Raw genomic sequence first — 15,749 nt, 5'->3', positions numbered from 1 at the left:
AGGTGATCCAGTGAACATAGTGTGCTTAGACTTTCAAAAAGTTTTTGACAAGGTATCTCACCAAAGACAACTTAACAGTCATGGAGTAAGAGGAAAGGTCCTCTTGTGGATCAGGAACTGGATAAGTAGCAGGAAGAGTAGGAATAAATGAACAGTTCTCCTAGTGGAGGGCTGTAGAAAATGGAGTTCTCCAAGGATCAGTATTGGGACCTGTGCTTTTAACGTGTTCATAAACTATCTAGAGTTAGGGGTGAGCAGTGAGGTGGCCAAGGTTGCTGATGATGCTAAATTATTGAGGGCTGTTAAAACAAAAGGTAATTTCAAAGAGCTCCAAAAGGCCTCTCCGAACTGAGTGAATGGGTGGTAAAATGGCAAATGAAATTCATTGTAAACAAGTGTAAACTTATGCATATTGGAAGGAAAAAAATCTTAATTTCACATATGCTTATGGTGTCTGTACTGGTGGTGACTGACCAGGAACGAGACCTTGTGGCCGTAGTGGATAGCTTGATGATGATGTCGATCCAGTGTGCGGCAGCTGTGAAAAAGGCAAATTCCATGCTAGGGATCATTAGGAAAGGTATTGAAAATAAAACTGCTGATATCATAATGCCGTTGTATAAATCTGTGGTGTGGCCACATTTGGAATACTGTGTACAGTTCTTGTTGCCTCACCTCAAAAAGGATATTGTAGAATTGGAAAAGATTCAGAAGTGGGCAGCCACAATGATCAAGGGGATGGAGAGATTCCCCTACGAGGAAAGGTTGCAAGGTTTAGGGCTTTTTAGTTTAGAGAGGCTAGTCAGAGGCAACATGATGGAAGTGTATAAAATTATGCATGGCAAAAGTGGATAGAGAAAGATTGTTCTTCCTTTCTCATAAAACTAGTATTCGTAGACATTTAATAAAACTGAATGTTGGAAAAGTCAGGACAGACAAAAGAAAGTACTTCTTCATGCAGCACATAAACTATGGAATTTGCTCCCTCAAGAGGCAATGATGGCCACCAACTTGGATGGCTTAAAAGAAGATTAGACAAATTCATGGAGGATAAACCGATCAATGGCTACTAGCCATGATGGCTCTGCTCTGCTCCATAGTCACAGGCAGTATGCTTCTGAAAACCAGTTGCCAGTAGTTGCAGAAGGGGAAAGTGCTGTTGCACTCAGGTCTTCTTGCTTGTGGGTTTCCTATGGGCATTTGGTTGGCCACTGTGAGACCAGGATGCGGGACTAGATGGGCCACTGGTCTGATCCAGCAGGCTCTTCTTATGTTGTTAGTCTCTTGTCATGGAGTTGGTATACGACTAGGGACATTTATTACCTTAATTGCCTTAATTCTTCATCATAAGAATGTTCCATCTAGGACAGAACTCTGAGCCCTATTCTCTTAAGAGACAACCCATTAGCTATTTCACATACTATTAATCTGCTCATAGCCCTCCCTGAAGTGAATGTTCTTAACTTGGTAGTGGAAAGGTTTCCTTAAATCTGGAAATGGGGAGAGAACAAATATGAGCCAAATTTGTTATGTTGTCTACTGAGACGTCATGAACTAGGAAGTTAAGATTATAGAACACAATGTATTAGTCAGTCAAGTAATAGATCCAAAGAACAATTATGAAGTGCAAGGTTTCCAGACTAGGCACTTGGGACACAATCCAATTCAAAGTGGGAGAAGAACTGCCAAAACAGTTGTATCCGAAGAAATGCTTGGGCAAAGTGAATTTCCCCTTGTGCCCCTACAAAACACTCCCACTTGGGCAGGCTGCCTCTCTCAGATTCTCTGTTCCCACTGTTCTACATCCTAACCGTTTCATAAGGGCCCCCAACTCTCACAAGAGGCTTGGGGAAGCACAGGGGCTGGCAGTTGGGAAAAGGGGGGAATGTTCCCCTAGTGTGAATGTTCTGGCATATATAACTCATTGTCATTAACTTCAAAACTCTAGCTATGATAACTAAAGAAGTAATAATTCTTTTTCTCTCAGAAAAGAGAACAGATGCCAATGGCAGAGTGTATTTTGTCAATCACAATACGCGCATCACACAGTGGGAAGATCCTAGAAGCCAAGGGTAAGTATTTTTTCTGTTAAGAATCTTCAAAATGTTATTCAAAATCAAGAAAACGTAGACAACATTTTTGACTACTATTTATTATATTTTTAAACGTCCTTCCTCCCAAAGGGATCCCCGGACAGCATACAGTAAATAATAAATACATTGCTCAAGGTATGTGTAAAAACCAAAACCTATATATCTTCCAAATAATAGTCATGATGAACAAAAACATTCTGTTCTCCCCTCCCCACAAAACCATCTTTACCTGACAGCAAAAAGCTGTTAATGAGGGGAACAATTCTGTTTCAAATGAAAGGGAGTTCCAAAACGGGGGTGCAAAATCAAGAACACCATAACCCTCAGGTCATTGCATAACATACCACAGATTAGGTGGGACTGCAAGTAGTGCCTGCCCTCCAGATTTTAAAACTTGGGTGGGAGTTATTGGGGAAAATATTTCTTCTTCAAATACTTGGGGTGCATGCAGTATAAGACTTTACTGTACCAGAACCGAACTTTAAATTGGACCCAGCAGTTAATTGGCAGCCAGTGCAGTTCTTAAGATTTGTTGAGATATGGTTCCATCTTGCAGTGCCACTCAGCTGGTGGTTGCATTTTCACCAAGTCCAGCTTCTAGGTCATGTTTGAGTGCAGCCCCATGTAGAGCATATTGCAGTAGTCCTAAATGGGAGGCTACCAGAGCACGAACCACTATGGCTAGGTTCCCTTGGTCCAGGAAGGACCAGAGCTGGTGAATCAGCTCTAATTGGAAATAGGCTCTCCTTTCTATTAGAACCACCTGGGCTTCCAGTGACAATGTTTATTTATTTTTATTTATTTATTATTTAATTTGTATCCCGCCCTTCCTCCCAGCAGGAGCCCAGGGCGGCAAACAAAGCGCTAAAAACACTTTAAAACATCATAAAAACAGATCTTAAAATACATTAAAACAAAACAGCGTTAAAAGCATTTTTAAAAGAACAACTTTAAAAAAGGATTAAAAACATTATTGAAAAGCATATTAAGCAATTCTTGGTTCCAGGAGCACCCCCATCCCCAAGCTATGCACCTGGTCCTTCAGCTGGAGTGCAGTTTCATCTAGCACAGGCCACCTTCTCAATTACCAGACTCAAAAACTGAGAATCAGCTCCTACATCTTGTCTAGATTCTGTCTAAGTTTGACAGCCCTCATCCAGCCCACTGCTGCCTCCAGAACTAGTACTAGTACAGTCACTAGTACAGTATCCTGATTCACATGGTATGGAGAGACACAGCTGTTATCCGCATACTGGTGGCATTGTGCTCCAGATCTCCAAATGACACCTCCCAGCAGCTTTGCATAGATATTATAAAATATGCGGGACAGAATGGAACCCTGTGGGACCCCAGAGCAAAAGTGCCAGGAATCCAAGCAGCTGGTACTCTGGTGGTAGTCCCACAGGTAGGAGCAGTATCTCTAACTCCCAACTCGCAGAACCACTCCAGGAGATTACCATGGTATCGGAAGGCACTGAAAGATCCAGAAGAACCAACTGTTGCATTTCCCGTGTCTCTTTCTCATTGCAGGTCATCAGTCAGAGCTCCCAAGACTGTTTCAGTGCCAAAAGCAGGCTTGAAGCTAGATTGAAATGGGTCTAAATTGAAATGTCTGGGCTTTAGACTACTGGAACATGTTGCTTATTGAAAGTGTATTGGGAGCATAAGGGGCAAGTCGCAAATAAGAGAAAGTGGTTTCTCAGTAAGAATATTTCTTGTTGAAACAAAAACAGGAAAAGGTATTACTAGAAAATCCAAAAAGGAAGCCCTTTTATGCATATGACACATAATAGAAACATTTCTTATACTCAGTATAATTTATTTATAAACATATTTGTATACTGCTGTTTCAGTATACATCAAAGCGGTTTACAACAAATAAAAACTGTTTAATAAAAACCATTAAAATACAATAAAAACAAGGTCAACTACTGCAAGGAGACTTCTTCTGAACTGCCTGCATGGAGAAACAGAAAGGTTTTCAGCAGGTGTTTAAAGGTTAAAACAGAAGGCGCCTGTTGGCAGAGCATTCCCGATGTCTGGGCCAATAACACTGAAGGCTCGATTTCATGTCAATGTTAAATGAGCCTTGCCAACTCGGGGGACGACCAGTGATGCTCCTGCAAATGATCTCAGTGATCAAGCTGAGATATAAGGATTCAAGTAGTCCAAAAGATGCCCTGGACCTAGGTTGTTCAGGGCTTTGTAATTAATACAAGGACCTTGAACCTGGTTTGATAGTCGATGGGCAGCCATTTTTTCCCCATTTCATATCATGTCTTAGCGATTTGGTGGTGAAGTGTCTTGCATCTAGTGATGTGTTACAAATTACATACTGGCGCCACAATATGTTGTGAAACTTGTTGACTCAAGTTTTGCTATTCTTTTAATGGTGTAATAAAATGATCAGAGGCCTGATAAACCTAATTAAATTATCAGAGACAGATCTTGAAAGGCCATGTGCCTGGACTCGGGTGTTTTTAGCACCCCCTTTCTACCGCACAAGAAATCCTCTGGAGCAGCATTCCAGAAGGTACAGTTGCTTGCTGCTGCAATAGAAAGTCAGCAACCCACCATGCACACATGGAAGAGCTTTGTCTCTCTGGATCTCAGCCAGAGTCTTACAAAGACCTGGGAAAATTAAGAGGGATATGAACAACGCCTACTCCTATGAAGCTCTCTGAGCTCTTTGATAACCAATAGATAATTAATTAACAAGGAAATAGGGTGTAACCCACACATTGACCTCCTTTCTGTGAGCAGGAAATAAACTATTTCTGTTAGGTTCTTTTGCTAAGCTGTGTGGCATAATGTTTAGTTTTTCTTATTGACAAACAATTCTCCAGTTCGGATTTGTGGTGTTAGTTGTGTTTTCCTTGGAGTCCAGTGTAACTGAGTGTTTTCATTTGGTATCTTTTAGCTCTAATAAAACCAAATGATGTATATGAAATAAAAATGGGACAACCAAATTCTACTGTCTGCCAAAAAATATGTATAATGTGGTTCATATGTTGCATATATCTTTTCTGCAGTCAATTAAATGAGAAACCTTTACCAGAGGGCTGGGAGATGAGATTCACTGTGGATGGAATTCCATATTTTGTGGATCACAATAGAAGAACGACCACCTATATAGATCCCCGTACTGGAAAGTCTGCTCTGTAAGTTTTCTTTCAGTGAAACTGTTATTGGCATCTGTTGTATACACATAATTAAACCTTATTACATTTGGCTGTGAAAACAAAATATATGGTTATTAAAACATTAGTATGCCTTAGCTAGCATGTTCAGTGATTCACTTCAGATGGGGTTTTCATTTGCTATTAAACGTTAAATAGTTCTGCTATTTAGAAAATAATATACACCAACTTTACATTAAGTAAGTTAACCTAAGCTTCAGTAGTGTTATTTAGAAAATAATATACACCGACTTTACATTACGTAAGTTAACCTAAGCTTCAGTAGTGTTATTTAGAAAATAATATACACCGACTTTACATTACGTAAGTTAACCTAAGCTTCAGTAGTGTTATTTAGAAAATAATATACACCAACTTTACATTAAGTAAGTTAACCTGAGCTTCAGTAGTGTATGAATTTTGCTTCAAAGTCCCCAAATCCTTCTCTAGCTTGGTATAAAGTCCAAATCAAGAGAATTCCCGGTTTACCCTTCATCCACCCAGCTCCCTCTAGCCCCCTCCACCTTTCCCTTTTGATCACACCTACTTAGTGGAATGCTGAGAGTAGGAGAGGCAGTAGTACTCCAGTTGGGATAAGAGAAGAGGGGAGAGTAGGATCGATCTCTTGTGTCCTTCTCTGATGTATAACTACCATGCTAGGAGGAAAGGCTACGGGTGGCCCTTGGAAAAACTCCCGCTAGGTCCTTTCCTCCTTGGTGTACTAGCAGCGTCCCAGAGGGTGAAGAGAAAAAGAAAGAGATGATTTTGCTCCTAAGAAATAATTTACTATAGCTATATGTAATTTACCAAAATTAACCTTTCTTCCTTTGGGGACAGGTTGGTAAGACACTGAAATTAATATGAATTACACAACTGAGTTCCCGTGATTTTTGCTTTCTGTTTCCAGAGACAATGGGCCTCAGATAGCATATGTTCGTGATTTCAAAGCAAAGGTTCAATACTTTCGGTTTTGGTGTCAGGTAAGTTATGTTTCATTTTGGGAAAAGAATTTAACTACAAGTTTGTCGTAAGCTTCTGTTATAATCTATGTTAGATAGTGTGTATGTTTCTAAAAGAACTGCCACAAGCCCCCCTATCCCTGTGGGATTTCATGAGGCCCAGTGATTTTGAGGGGACAGCAGTTCTTAGTTCGGCACTCCAAAGAAAGTGAGAGTAGAGGAAGATGATACTCAGAATCTTCCTCTGCACTGTTTCTGTAATTGATAGCAAATTATCACAGATATGTGTGCTTGTGGTGGATCTCTCTACATGGTGTTCATGCAACGAATAGAGTGTGTTCCTTTAGCATATTAGGAGGTTTGCTGCAATAACTCACGACACTATTTTTCCATTGTTAACATTAAAGAGCAAATTGTTGAGCATGAGCCTAAATGAATAGTACTGTGGCTTCTGTTTATGAAATGTCATTCACTTGTCCACACTTCCTACTGATTGTGTTTGAATATTATGTAGTTAGTTTGTTTTTCATATCTCTTTCTTGCATTTCAGCAATTGGCTATGCCCCAGCACATTAAAATCACAGTAAGCAGGAAAACATTGTTCGAAGATTCATTTCAGCAGGTAAAGATGCTGAGTTTCAGTACCTAAAATATTGTAAAATTGTGTGGAATGTAGGTATTTGATCTGAACTATGTTTCAGCCATCTCTAAAACTGATTAGTGTCAACCTTTCTCTCTAAATGGCCTCATAAAATGTTTGAAAGATCTAATGAAAGGGGAGAACTTGTAATCTCAGTTATGTTCAAAACTATGTTTCAGAGGGAATGAGTAGAAGAGCAAAACCATCACATATAAACATACGTTTTAACGTGAATAGCTATTAGAATGTTGATCTTCTTTTTCCACTAAGATAATGAGCCTCAGCCCTCCGGACCTGCGAAGACGTTTGTGGGTCATTTTCCCTGGAGAAGAAGGATTAGATTATGGAGGTGTTGCACGGTAGGGATGTCTTATTTTGTAAAACAAATAAAACCATAGAGACTTGAAATTGTTTAGTAGAGAAACTTTTTAGACAACTCTGGAGTTACACTTTTAAGAATCTTGGCCCTTTTCATTGGAAGTTTCTAAAAAAAAGCTCTGTATAATTTCGCGTTTCACTTGTCAGTATCCAGAAATGGGAAACTTGAACTTCTAAAGCTGTGTGTGCTTTTATGTACACAGCTTTGCAATAAATTAATTTGAGCTATAGTATCATGAATAACTTAAATCAGTGGTGAAAAACCTTCAGCCCGAGGCCTTATTAGATGTAATTAGATTTCGCAGGGGTCCTAATTTGGCATGCAAGGTTGTTTTCCCCAAACCATGCCTATCCATCGCACACCTGATGATCTATGGGATGTCAGGCGTGGGGCAGGTAAAAAAACACAACTGCAAGGGAACAATTGGAAACTTAAAGTGTGTCACTTTATTATTTTTATTTATTTATTTATTTATTTATTTATTTATTACATTTGTATACCACCCCATAGCCGAAGCTCTCTGGGCGGTTTACAACAATTAAAAACAAATATACAAATTTAAAAACACTTTAAAAAAAAATTAAAAACACATGCTAAAATGCCTGGAAGAAGAGGAAACCGTGCCTGAAAATGGACATTTTTCCTCTGTAAACCAGCTTTGCAGAAAACTTTATTTCAGACATTTATATACTGCTTTTCAGGTGGTCCTCACAAAGTGGTATACCTTTATTTATAAAAATATTTATATACCACTGTTCTTTTTTAAAAAAACAAACACCCAAAGCTTTCTGCCAGTCTGGAGAGGGAAATTTGAATTCAACCTGCACCGGTAAATGGACAAAGTGCGGTTTGCAGTCAGCACCAATCAGCTGATCAGTGCTGACAGAGTGCTCCTTTGAAGTTGTCACCTGACATCATTATGACACGGTCACACTTGACTTCAAAAGAGGAAACTTTGCAAAAATGAGGGGATTGGTAAAAAGAAAGCTGAAAAACAAAGTCCAGAGGGTCACATCACTCGAAAATGCTTGGAAGTTGTTTAAAAACACTATATTAGAAGCTCAACTGGAGTGCATACCGCAGATCAGAAAAGGTACCGCCAGGGCCAAGAAGATGCCAGCATGGTTAACGAGCAAAGTCAAGGAAGCTCTTAGAGGCAAAAAGTCTTCGTTCAGAAAATGGAAGTCTTGTCCGAATGAAGAAAATAAAAAAGAACACAAACTCTGGCAAAAGAAATGCAAGAAGACAATAAGGGATGCTAAAAAAGAATTTGAGGAGCACATTGCTAAGAACATAAAAACCAACAACAAAAAATTCTATAAATACATTCAAAGCAGGAGACCATGTAGGGAGGCGATTGGACCCTTGGATGATAAGGGAGTCAAAGGCGTACTAAAGAACGATAAGGAGATTGCAGAGAAGCTAAATGAATTCTTTGCATCTGTCTTCACAGTGGAAGATATAGGGCAGATCCCTGAACCTGAACTAACATTTGCAGGAAGGGATTCTGAGGAACTGAGACAAATAGTGGTAACGAGAGAGGAAGTTCTAGGCTTAATGGACAATATAAAAACTGACAAATCACCGGGCCCGGATGGCATCCACCTGAGAGTTCTCAAAGAACTCAAATGTGAAATTGCTGATCTGCTAACTAAAATATATAACTTGTCCCTCAGGTCCTCCTCCGTGCCTGAGGACTGGAAAGTGGCAAATGTAACGCCAGTCTTCAAAAAGGGATCCAGGAGAGATCCCAGAAATTACAGGCCAGTTAGCTTAACTTCTGTCCCTGGAAAACTGGTAGAAAGCATTATTAAAGCTAGATTAACTAAGCACATAGAAGAACAAGCCTTGCTGAAGCAGAGCCAGCACGGCTTCTGCAAGGGAAAGTCCTGTCTCAGTAACCTATTAGAATTCTTTGAGAGTGTCAACAAGCATATAGATAGAGGTGATCCAGTGGACATAGTGTACTTAGACTTTCAAAAAGCATTTGACAAGGTACCTCACCAAAGACTTCTGAGGAAGCTTAGCAATCATGGAATAAGGGGAGAGGTCCTCTTGTGGATAAGGAATTGGTTAAGAAGCAGAAAGCAGAGCGTAGGAATAAACGAACAGTTCTCCCAATGGAGGGCTGTAGAAAGTGAAGTCCCTCAAGGGGACCTGTACTTTTCAACTTGTTCATTAATGACCTAGAGTTAGGAGTGAGCAGTGAAGTGGCCAAGTTTGCTGAGGATACTAAATTGTTCAGGGTTGTAAAACAAAAAGGGATTGCGAAGAGCTCCAAAAAGATCTCTGCAAACTGAGTGAATGGGTGGAAAAATGGCAAATGCAATTCAATATAAACAAGTGTAAAATTATGCATATTGGAGCAAAAAATCTTAATTTCACATATACGCTCATGGGGTCTGAACTGGTGGTGACCGACCAGGAGAGAGACCTCGGGGTTGTAGTGGACAGCACAATGAAAATGTCGACCCAGTGTATGGCAGCTGTGAAAAAGGCAAATTCCATGCTAGGGATAATTAGGAAAGGAATTGAAAATAAAACAGCTGATATCATCATGCCGTTGTATAAATCTATGGTGCGGCTGCATTTGGAATACTGTGTACAGTTCTGGTCGCCTCATCTCAAAAAGGATATTATAGAGTTGGAAAAGGTTCAGAAGAGGGCAACCAGAATGATCAAGGGGATGGAGTGACTCCCTTATGAGGAAAGGTTGCAGCATTTGGGGCTTTTTAGTTTAGAGGAAAGGCGGGTCAGAGGAGACATGATAGAAGTGTATAAAATTATGCATGGCATTGAGAAAGTGGATAGAGAAAAGTTCTTCTCCCTCTCTCATAATACTAGAACTCGTGGACATTCAAAGAAGGTGAATGTTGGAAGTTTCAGGACAGACAAAAGGAAGTACTTCTTTACTCAGCGCATAGTTAAACTATGGAATTTGTTCCCACAAGACGCAGTAATGGCCACCAGCTTGGATGGCTTTAAAAGATTAGACAAATTCATGGAGGACAGGGCTATCAATGGCTACTAGCCATGATGGCTGTGCTGTGCCACCCTAGTCAGAGGCAGCATGCTTCTGAAAACCAGTTACTGGAAGCCTCAGGAGAGTGTTCTTGCACTCGGGTCCTGCTTGTGGGCTTCCCCCAGGCACCTGGTTGGCCACTGTGAGAACAGGATGCTGGACTAGATGGGCCACTGGCCTGATCCAGCAGGCTGTTCTTATGTTCTTATGACAACAGCTGATTGGCAAGTGTGTTGTCCCACTCTGCTATCAAAGCAGCCTTTGGGGAAGGTCCGGATCCTGCCTTTTGGCTGAATTTCTGAATTTCGTTCTCAATCCCTGAATTACATCTTCATTTATCCCAGTAAGATTTGTGTCAGCTGAGTCAGGCTAGACTTGCAAACAATATTTCATTCTTTAGCTGATGTCACAAAAAACTTTGATAACCACTCAAATTGATTCCCAGTTGTGGTGTTTTAATGGCACTCAAAATAACCATACCTTCAGTGCTGTGTCAATCCTTAGTTGTGCATCTACAGCACCATAGAAATGGTTTTAGCTACTCTGGCTATCTTGACTGTAAAAAATTTGTTCTAAAGCCAAGTGCCCCAGCATATCAGTCAATACAGTCTTGAGATTTGGGAAAAAGGGAAAGTCACCATCAAGCATGCAGTATTTATAAACTGAAAATTTACTATCAGACAGTTTTGGAGGTAATAGCACTATGGAAACTGTACACAATGTCTAAACTTAATATTTGGTTTTTGTGGTGTTGACCATGAGTTCTTTATGTGGTTTCAGGGAATGGTTCTTTCTGTTGTCGCATGAAGTGCTGAACCCAATGTATTGCCTGTTTGAATATGCAGGAAAGGATAACTACTGCCTACAGATAAACCCAGCTTCTTACATCAATCCAGACCACCTGAAATACTTTCACTTTATTGGCAGATTTATTGCCATGGTAAGTCCAGAGCACATAATAATGAACAGGGAAGTTTGGGGAAGGATGTTAGGCACAAGCTGAAAGTTGCTAGTTAGGTAGAATGAAGGATGCATAACAGAAATTTTAATGTCTGTATTTGGAGCCAGGAGAACATAGACTGTAATCCTCGGCAGGAGTGGTTTCTTCCATGTTATAAAGTGCATTTCAGTGCATGTCATGCTCAGTATATTTTAAAACATACCAAATATTTCATTCTGTTTCTCCTCTAAATAACCTTGGAAGGTTGTGACAATTTTGTATAGTTTGGATACTTTTGTTTTTACAGGTTGTATCTGACTGTCTTACTTAGAGTAGACCCATTGAAATCAGTGGACTTAAGTTAGTTAAGGCCCAATTTCCAGACCCAGGAACCACCCACCCACAGCACCACTGTCTTGTCAGAGTCCATACCTCATTTTTAAGGAAGGTGCTCTAGAGGGTGGTGGTTATTTAGCTCCAGGTGTTCTTGGGAAGAAACTGATTATCTAGCCCAGGGGTTCCCAAACTCTTCCTCCCCCACACACAACCCCCTTGGTGATATTTCTGCCTGTTGTAGAAATTGAAATGCACTGTGCTAGATACTGTATGGTTTTAAATTGTATTTTATTGCGTCTTTTATTTCTTATATATAGTATGTTATTGTTATACAATACACTACAATACAAGAAATGAAAGAAGGAGTAAAATACTATTAAAAATCAATATAATGTTTAATGCAATGGATGCGCCGTCTTCAACCACAAATCCATAAGTATGCCACAGACCACCTGAATGAAGCTTGTGGAGCACTGGTTGTCATGAACCATAGTTTGGGAACTCCTGATCTAGACCCTTTCCAGTCTGGTTCAGCCTGATTGTTGGCTGAATTGGCCTTGGTCACCTTGACCTTCATGTTAAATTCTTCTCGATGTCTCTGCAGCTTTTGGAACTGTCGACTATGGTATGCTTCTGGAGTGGTTCTGTGGGTTGAGAGTAGGAGGCACTGTGTTACAGTAGTTCCACTCTTGATGTCCTGCTCAGGTCTTTCAGAGGAGCCTGCAGGGCAGTAAGGTTATGTATTGCAGCACCACATAGAGAGCAACTTGCTCTGACAAAGGATAGAGGTGGACTGAGCCCACCTCTCCTAGGCTCTATCCTGTTTTTGAAAACTGCAGACCTTAAAGAGCCAACCCTCTAGCCTTCAGACAGGCACTTCTGTGCTCCCTACCTGGTGCACTCTCTATTTGGTCATTGGAATGAAAGTGTCATCTGTAGGCTGATGACACACAACTCTATTTCTCTATGGCATCTGAGTCAGGAGAGGCTGCATTGGTCCTTGACTAGTGTCTGGAAGAAATTGTGAGTTGGATGAGAGCCAATAAGATGAGACTGAAACATGACAAGATGGAAGCACTTTGGATGGGGAATTCCTGTGTCTGGGAATTGAATGGGGTTGCACTCTCCCTTTAAGAGCAGGTACATAGTCTTAGGGCACTCCTAGATCCAACATTGTCAATAGAGGCATGAGTTGCCTCCATGGTGAGGAATACCTTTTACCAGTTATGGCTGTTCCTGTTCAAGGTTAGCTTAGCTATGGTGATCCATACACAACTGAGTCACTTCATAGTTGGGTTATTGCACTGTGCTTTATATAGGGCTGTCTTTGGGCTTGGTTTAGAAGCTGCAACTGATGACTAGTTGTGACTATATAACATGTACTGGCTGCCAGTGAACTACCTAGCCAAGTTCAAGGAGCTTATGTTGACAAGAAAAGCCCCATATGGTTTAAGACTTAGATAATGTCTGGATTGCCTACTGCTCTATACACCAGCCCAATCCTTGAGATACGTTCTTAAGAGTGCCACACTGTAGGTGGCAACATATGAGAGGGTACCGGGGTTGTGGAACAATCCTAATGGGGATTAGGCATCTTGTAAAGACATTTTTATTTACTCAGACAAGTGGTTAGCTGATTGGAGGAAATTTTTTTTGTTCTTGTGGTGCTTTGATGTAAATTTGGTTTATTGTTGTGGAATGATTTTTTAGATTGTTTTATTATGCATTATATATTTTTATGTTATACTCTGTAATTGATTTTAATGAAGAATCTGGTTATAAACTACCTGAATATAATAAATAATAACTTAAGTCCATTTAATCCAGTGGGTCTACTCTGGGCATGACTTGGTTGGGTAACCATATTATTAAAGTTTCCTTCTCCAAAACATAGTAGTTTACCTCAATTTTCAGGTAAAAAACAGCACCTGAAAAATGTTCTGTAAGCTGTCATAAGATCTGAAGAGAGAGGTTATAAGTATTCTAAATAAATAAAATATTTTTAGACTCAGTTTTATAAAATTTGCATGTCAATGCAGAGGCACTTTTCATTCAAATATACCTGCATTGCATTGAGAAGAGCCAGTAGCGAAGAGATTTCACACAGTGGCTTTAAAATCCTTACTCAATGAAGGTTTAATTCCATTAGCTACTTTGTCATCTTTTCTACGTACTCTGCATCACAGAGAATTACAGTCTGTCCAAAGCAGGGTGGGACTACACCTCTCTGATTTTCTGTGCTGATCTTTTCCCTCTTCCTCTTATACCAGCACCTCTATCTAAGAAAACAGTTACTAGTTTTCAAGGGACTTTTACACTTTAATTTACATTTACGTTTACATTTTATTTATTTAGTTAGTTAGTTAGTTAGTAAGTAAGTATTCCACCCTTCCTCCCAGTAGAAGCCCAAGGCAGCAATCCGCTGTTTCTTCCAAAATCTAGACTGCAGGTATTTGTCTGCTGGTTATGAGATAGAGTAGACAAGGATTCCAAAGCAATATACATACCGAGAATCCTATAAAATAAATAATAATAGTGTCCATGTTTTGCAGGCTTTGTTCCATGTGAAGTTTATAGACACTGGTTTTTCTCTGCCATTCTACAAACGTATTCTCAACAAGCCAGTAGGACTAAAGGATTTGGAATCTGTAGACCCTGAGTTTTACAACTCTCTCATCTGGGTAAAGTGAGTTTCTGAAGTCATCTTCTCAATTCTCATAATAATCCAGATATGTGACTTGTTTGTGTGTATGTGCATGCAAATGTACAATACTGTGATTTGATACATGTGGATTAGAGTTGAAACACATTTGCAAATATTTGAAATTCACACAAAAAATCAAATTTACTGTTAAATTTTATTTTTTTAAAATGAAATCATTTGCCTCAAAATTGAGGTAAATATTTACTTTTCTAATTTTGGCAGGCATTAAATCTTTTTTTATTATTCTGTTGATTGGATTGTAAATCACTTTTGAGTATTTTTAAATGGAGAGTGGAGTATTTATACTAGATATGAATGTCAAACATATAAATCTTAAATGTTATTGCATGCCAATTCTAAGGTACTGTAAAATGTTATATAGTCAATGTAGATACCAATTCTTGTGATACTCAGAAAAAATATGGAGAATATTCAACATCAACATTCAGAAGATTTTTTTAATACATATAACTCTTTCCCCTTAAGAAATTATTTAAAATCTCATTGTAGAATCTGTCGGTGTGTGCGTATAGAGATCATACAAAGAAGAAATTCTAGGGACGCATAGATCAGTAAATAAGCCAGGCCAGGCAAGTTTCTTGTAAGAGTCTTTACTGACAAAAATACTAAAGCACAGTTCTTTCTCTCCAAACTACTTTCCCCCACACCAGAGCTTCTGCAAGTTCCTTCTTATCTACTTGCCCGCCAGCTGCTGACCTTGACAAACCTGGCGCTCTGTTCTGCTCTGCTTAACCCGTTTATTGCAGGTTTCCTTCTCTCACTAAAAATCCCTGTCTGTGAGTCTCATAGCTTGCTTTACTGAACAACAGCCCCCACCTGAGACTCACAGATTACAAAACTACAAGTTCATTGTTACTTTTATACAATCTTACTTTTCATTTCAATACACATCAGTACATGTTTCCTTACAGTATCTATTTACATTTCCATTTCAGTTTTTTTTCTTTATTCATACAAGTTTTACAGAGTTTTGTTCACTTTTATTTGATAACACTCATTTTTATTTCATTCTTCAATACAGTATTTCCACATGAGATCCATTGTTTCTTTGTCTATTGGCCCTTCTTTCTCCCATTCTACAGGATATTCATCTGTCTCATCATTCTTTTGTGTAACGTTAAATGTGAATCTATGAGGTGGTTTTCCTTTTGTTTTTCTTTCTGACCGTCTAACAGTATCTATTTCCATTTCTTCCTCACTCTCAATTTTACTTGGTCCTGCACCTGTGTCTGCACTTGTTCCTGCACTAGTACCTGGCACCTCTTTATCTTGCATTGCTATGTCTTCGCTTCTCAGTCTTTTCACAGTACGTTTGCCACTTTGAACTAGGTCAGTCAATGCGGTTCTTAATGGTATTTGATGCCCAAAAGGAACATCTGCTGCTTCCTGCTTGCTTGCACTATCAAGTATTACTGTTTGACTGTCTCTCCAAGGTTTATCTATCACCTTTATGCTTCTACTTAATACTAATTGCTG

General features: G+C 39.5%; 1 protein-coding gene across 2 annotated transcripts in view; it reads left to right on the top strand.

Annotated features, from left to right (window-relative positions):
* ITCH (itchy E3 ubiquitin protein ligase) overlaps nucleotides 1–15,749 on the top strand; it is a 93,735-nt gene that overhangs the window by 62,609 nt on the left and 15,377 nt on the right. For both annotated transcript variants that reach the window (XM_061631632.1, XM_061631633.1), the window contains exons 12-18: nucleotides 1,988–2,072; nucleotides 5,126–5,254; nucleotides 6,180–6,252; nucleotides 6,782–6,853; nucleotides 7,142–7,230; nucleotides 11,053–11,212; nucleotides 14,101–14,234. In XM_061631632.1, the coding sequence (XP_061487616.1) occupies nucleotides 1,988–2,072; nucleotides 5,126–5,254; nucleotides 6,180–6,252; nucleotides 6,782–6,853; nucleotides 7,142–7,230; nucleotides 11,053–11,212; nucleotides 14,101–14,234 (742 nt within the window). The remainder of the gene's footprint in view (nucleotides 1–1,987; nucleotides 2,073–5,125; nucleotides 5,255–6,179; nucleotides 6,253–6,781; nucleotides 6,854–7,141; nucleotides 7,231–11,052; nucleotides 11,213–14,100; nucleotides 14,235–15,749) is intronic.

The sequence above is a fragment of the Rhineura floridana genome, chromosome 6 (assembly GCF_030035675.1).
Source record: "Rhineura floridana isolate rRhiFlo1 chromosome 6, rRhiFlo1.hap2, whole genome shotgun sequence".
Taxonomy (NCBI): domain Eukaryota; kingdom Metazoa; phylum Chordata; class Lepidosauria; order Squamata; family Rhineuridae; genus Rhineura; species Rhineura floridana.
This window is presented reverse-complemented; position numbering and strand designations above follow the sequence as displayed.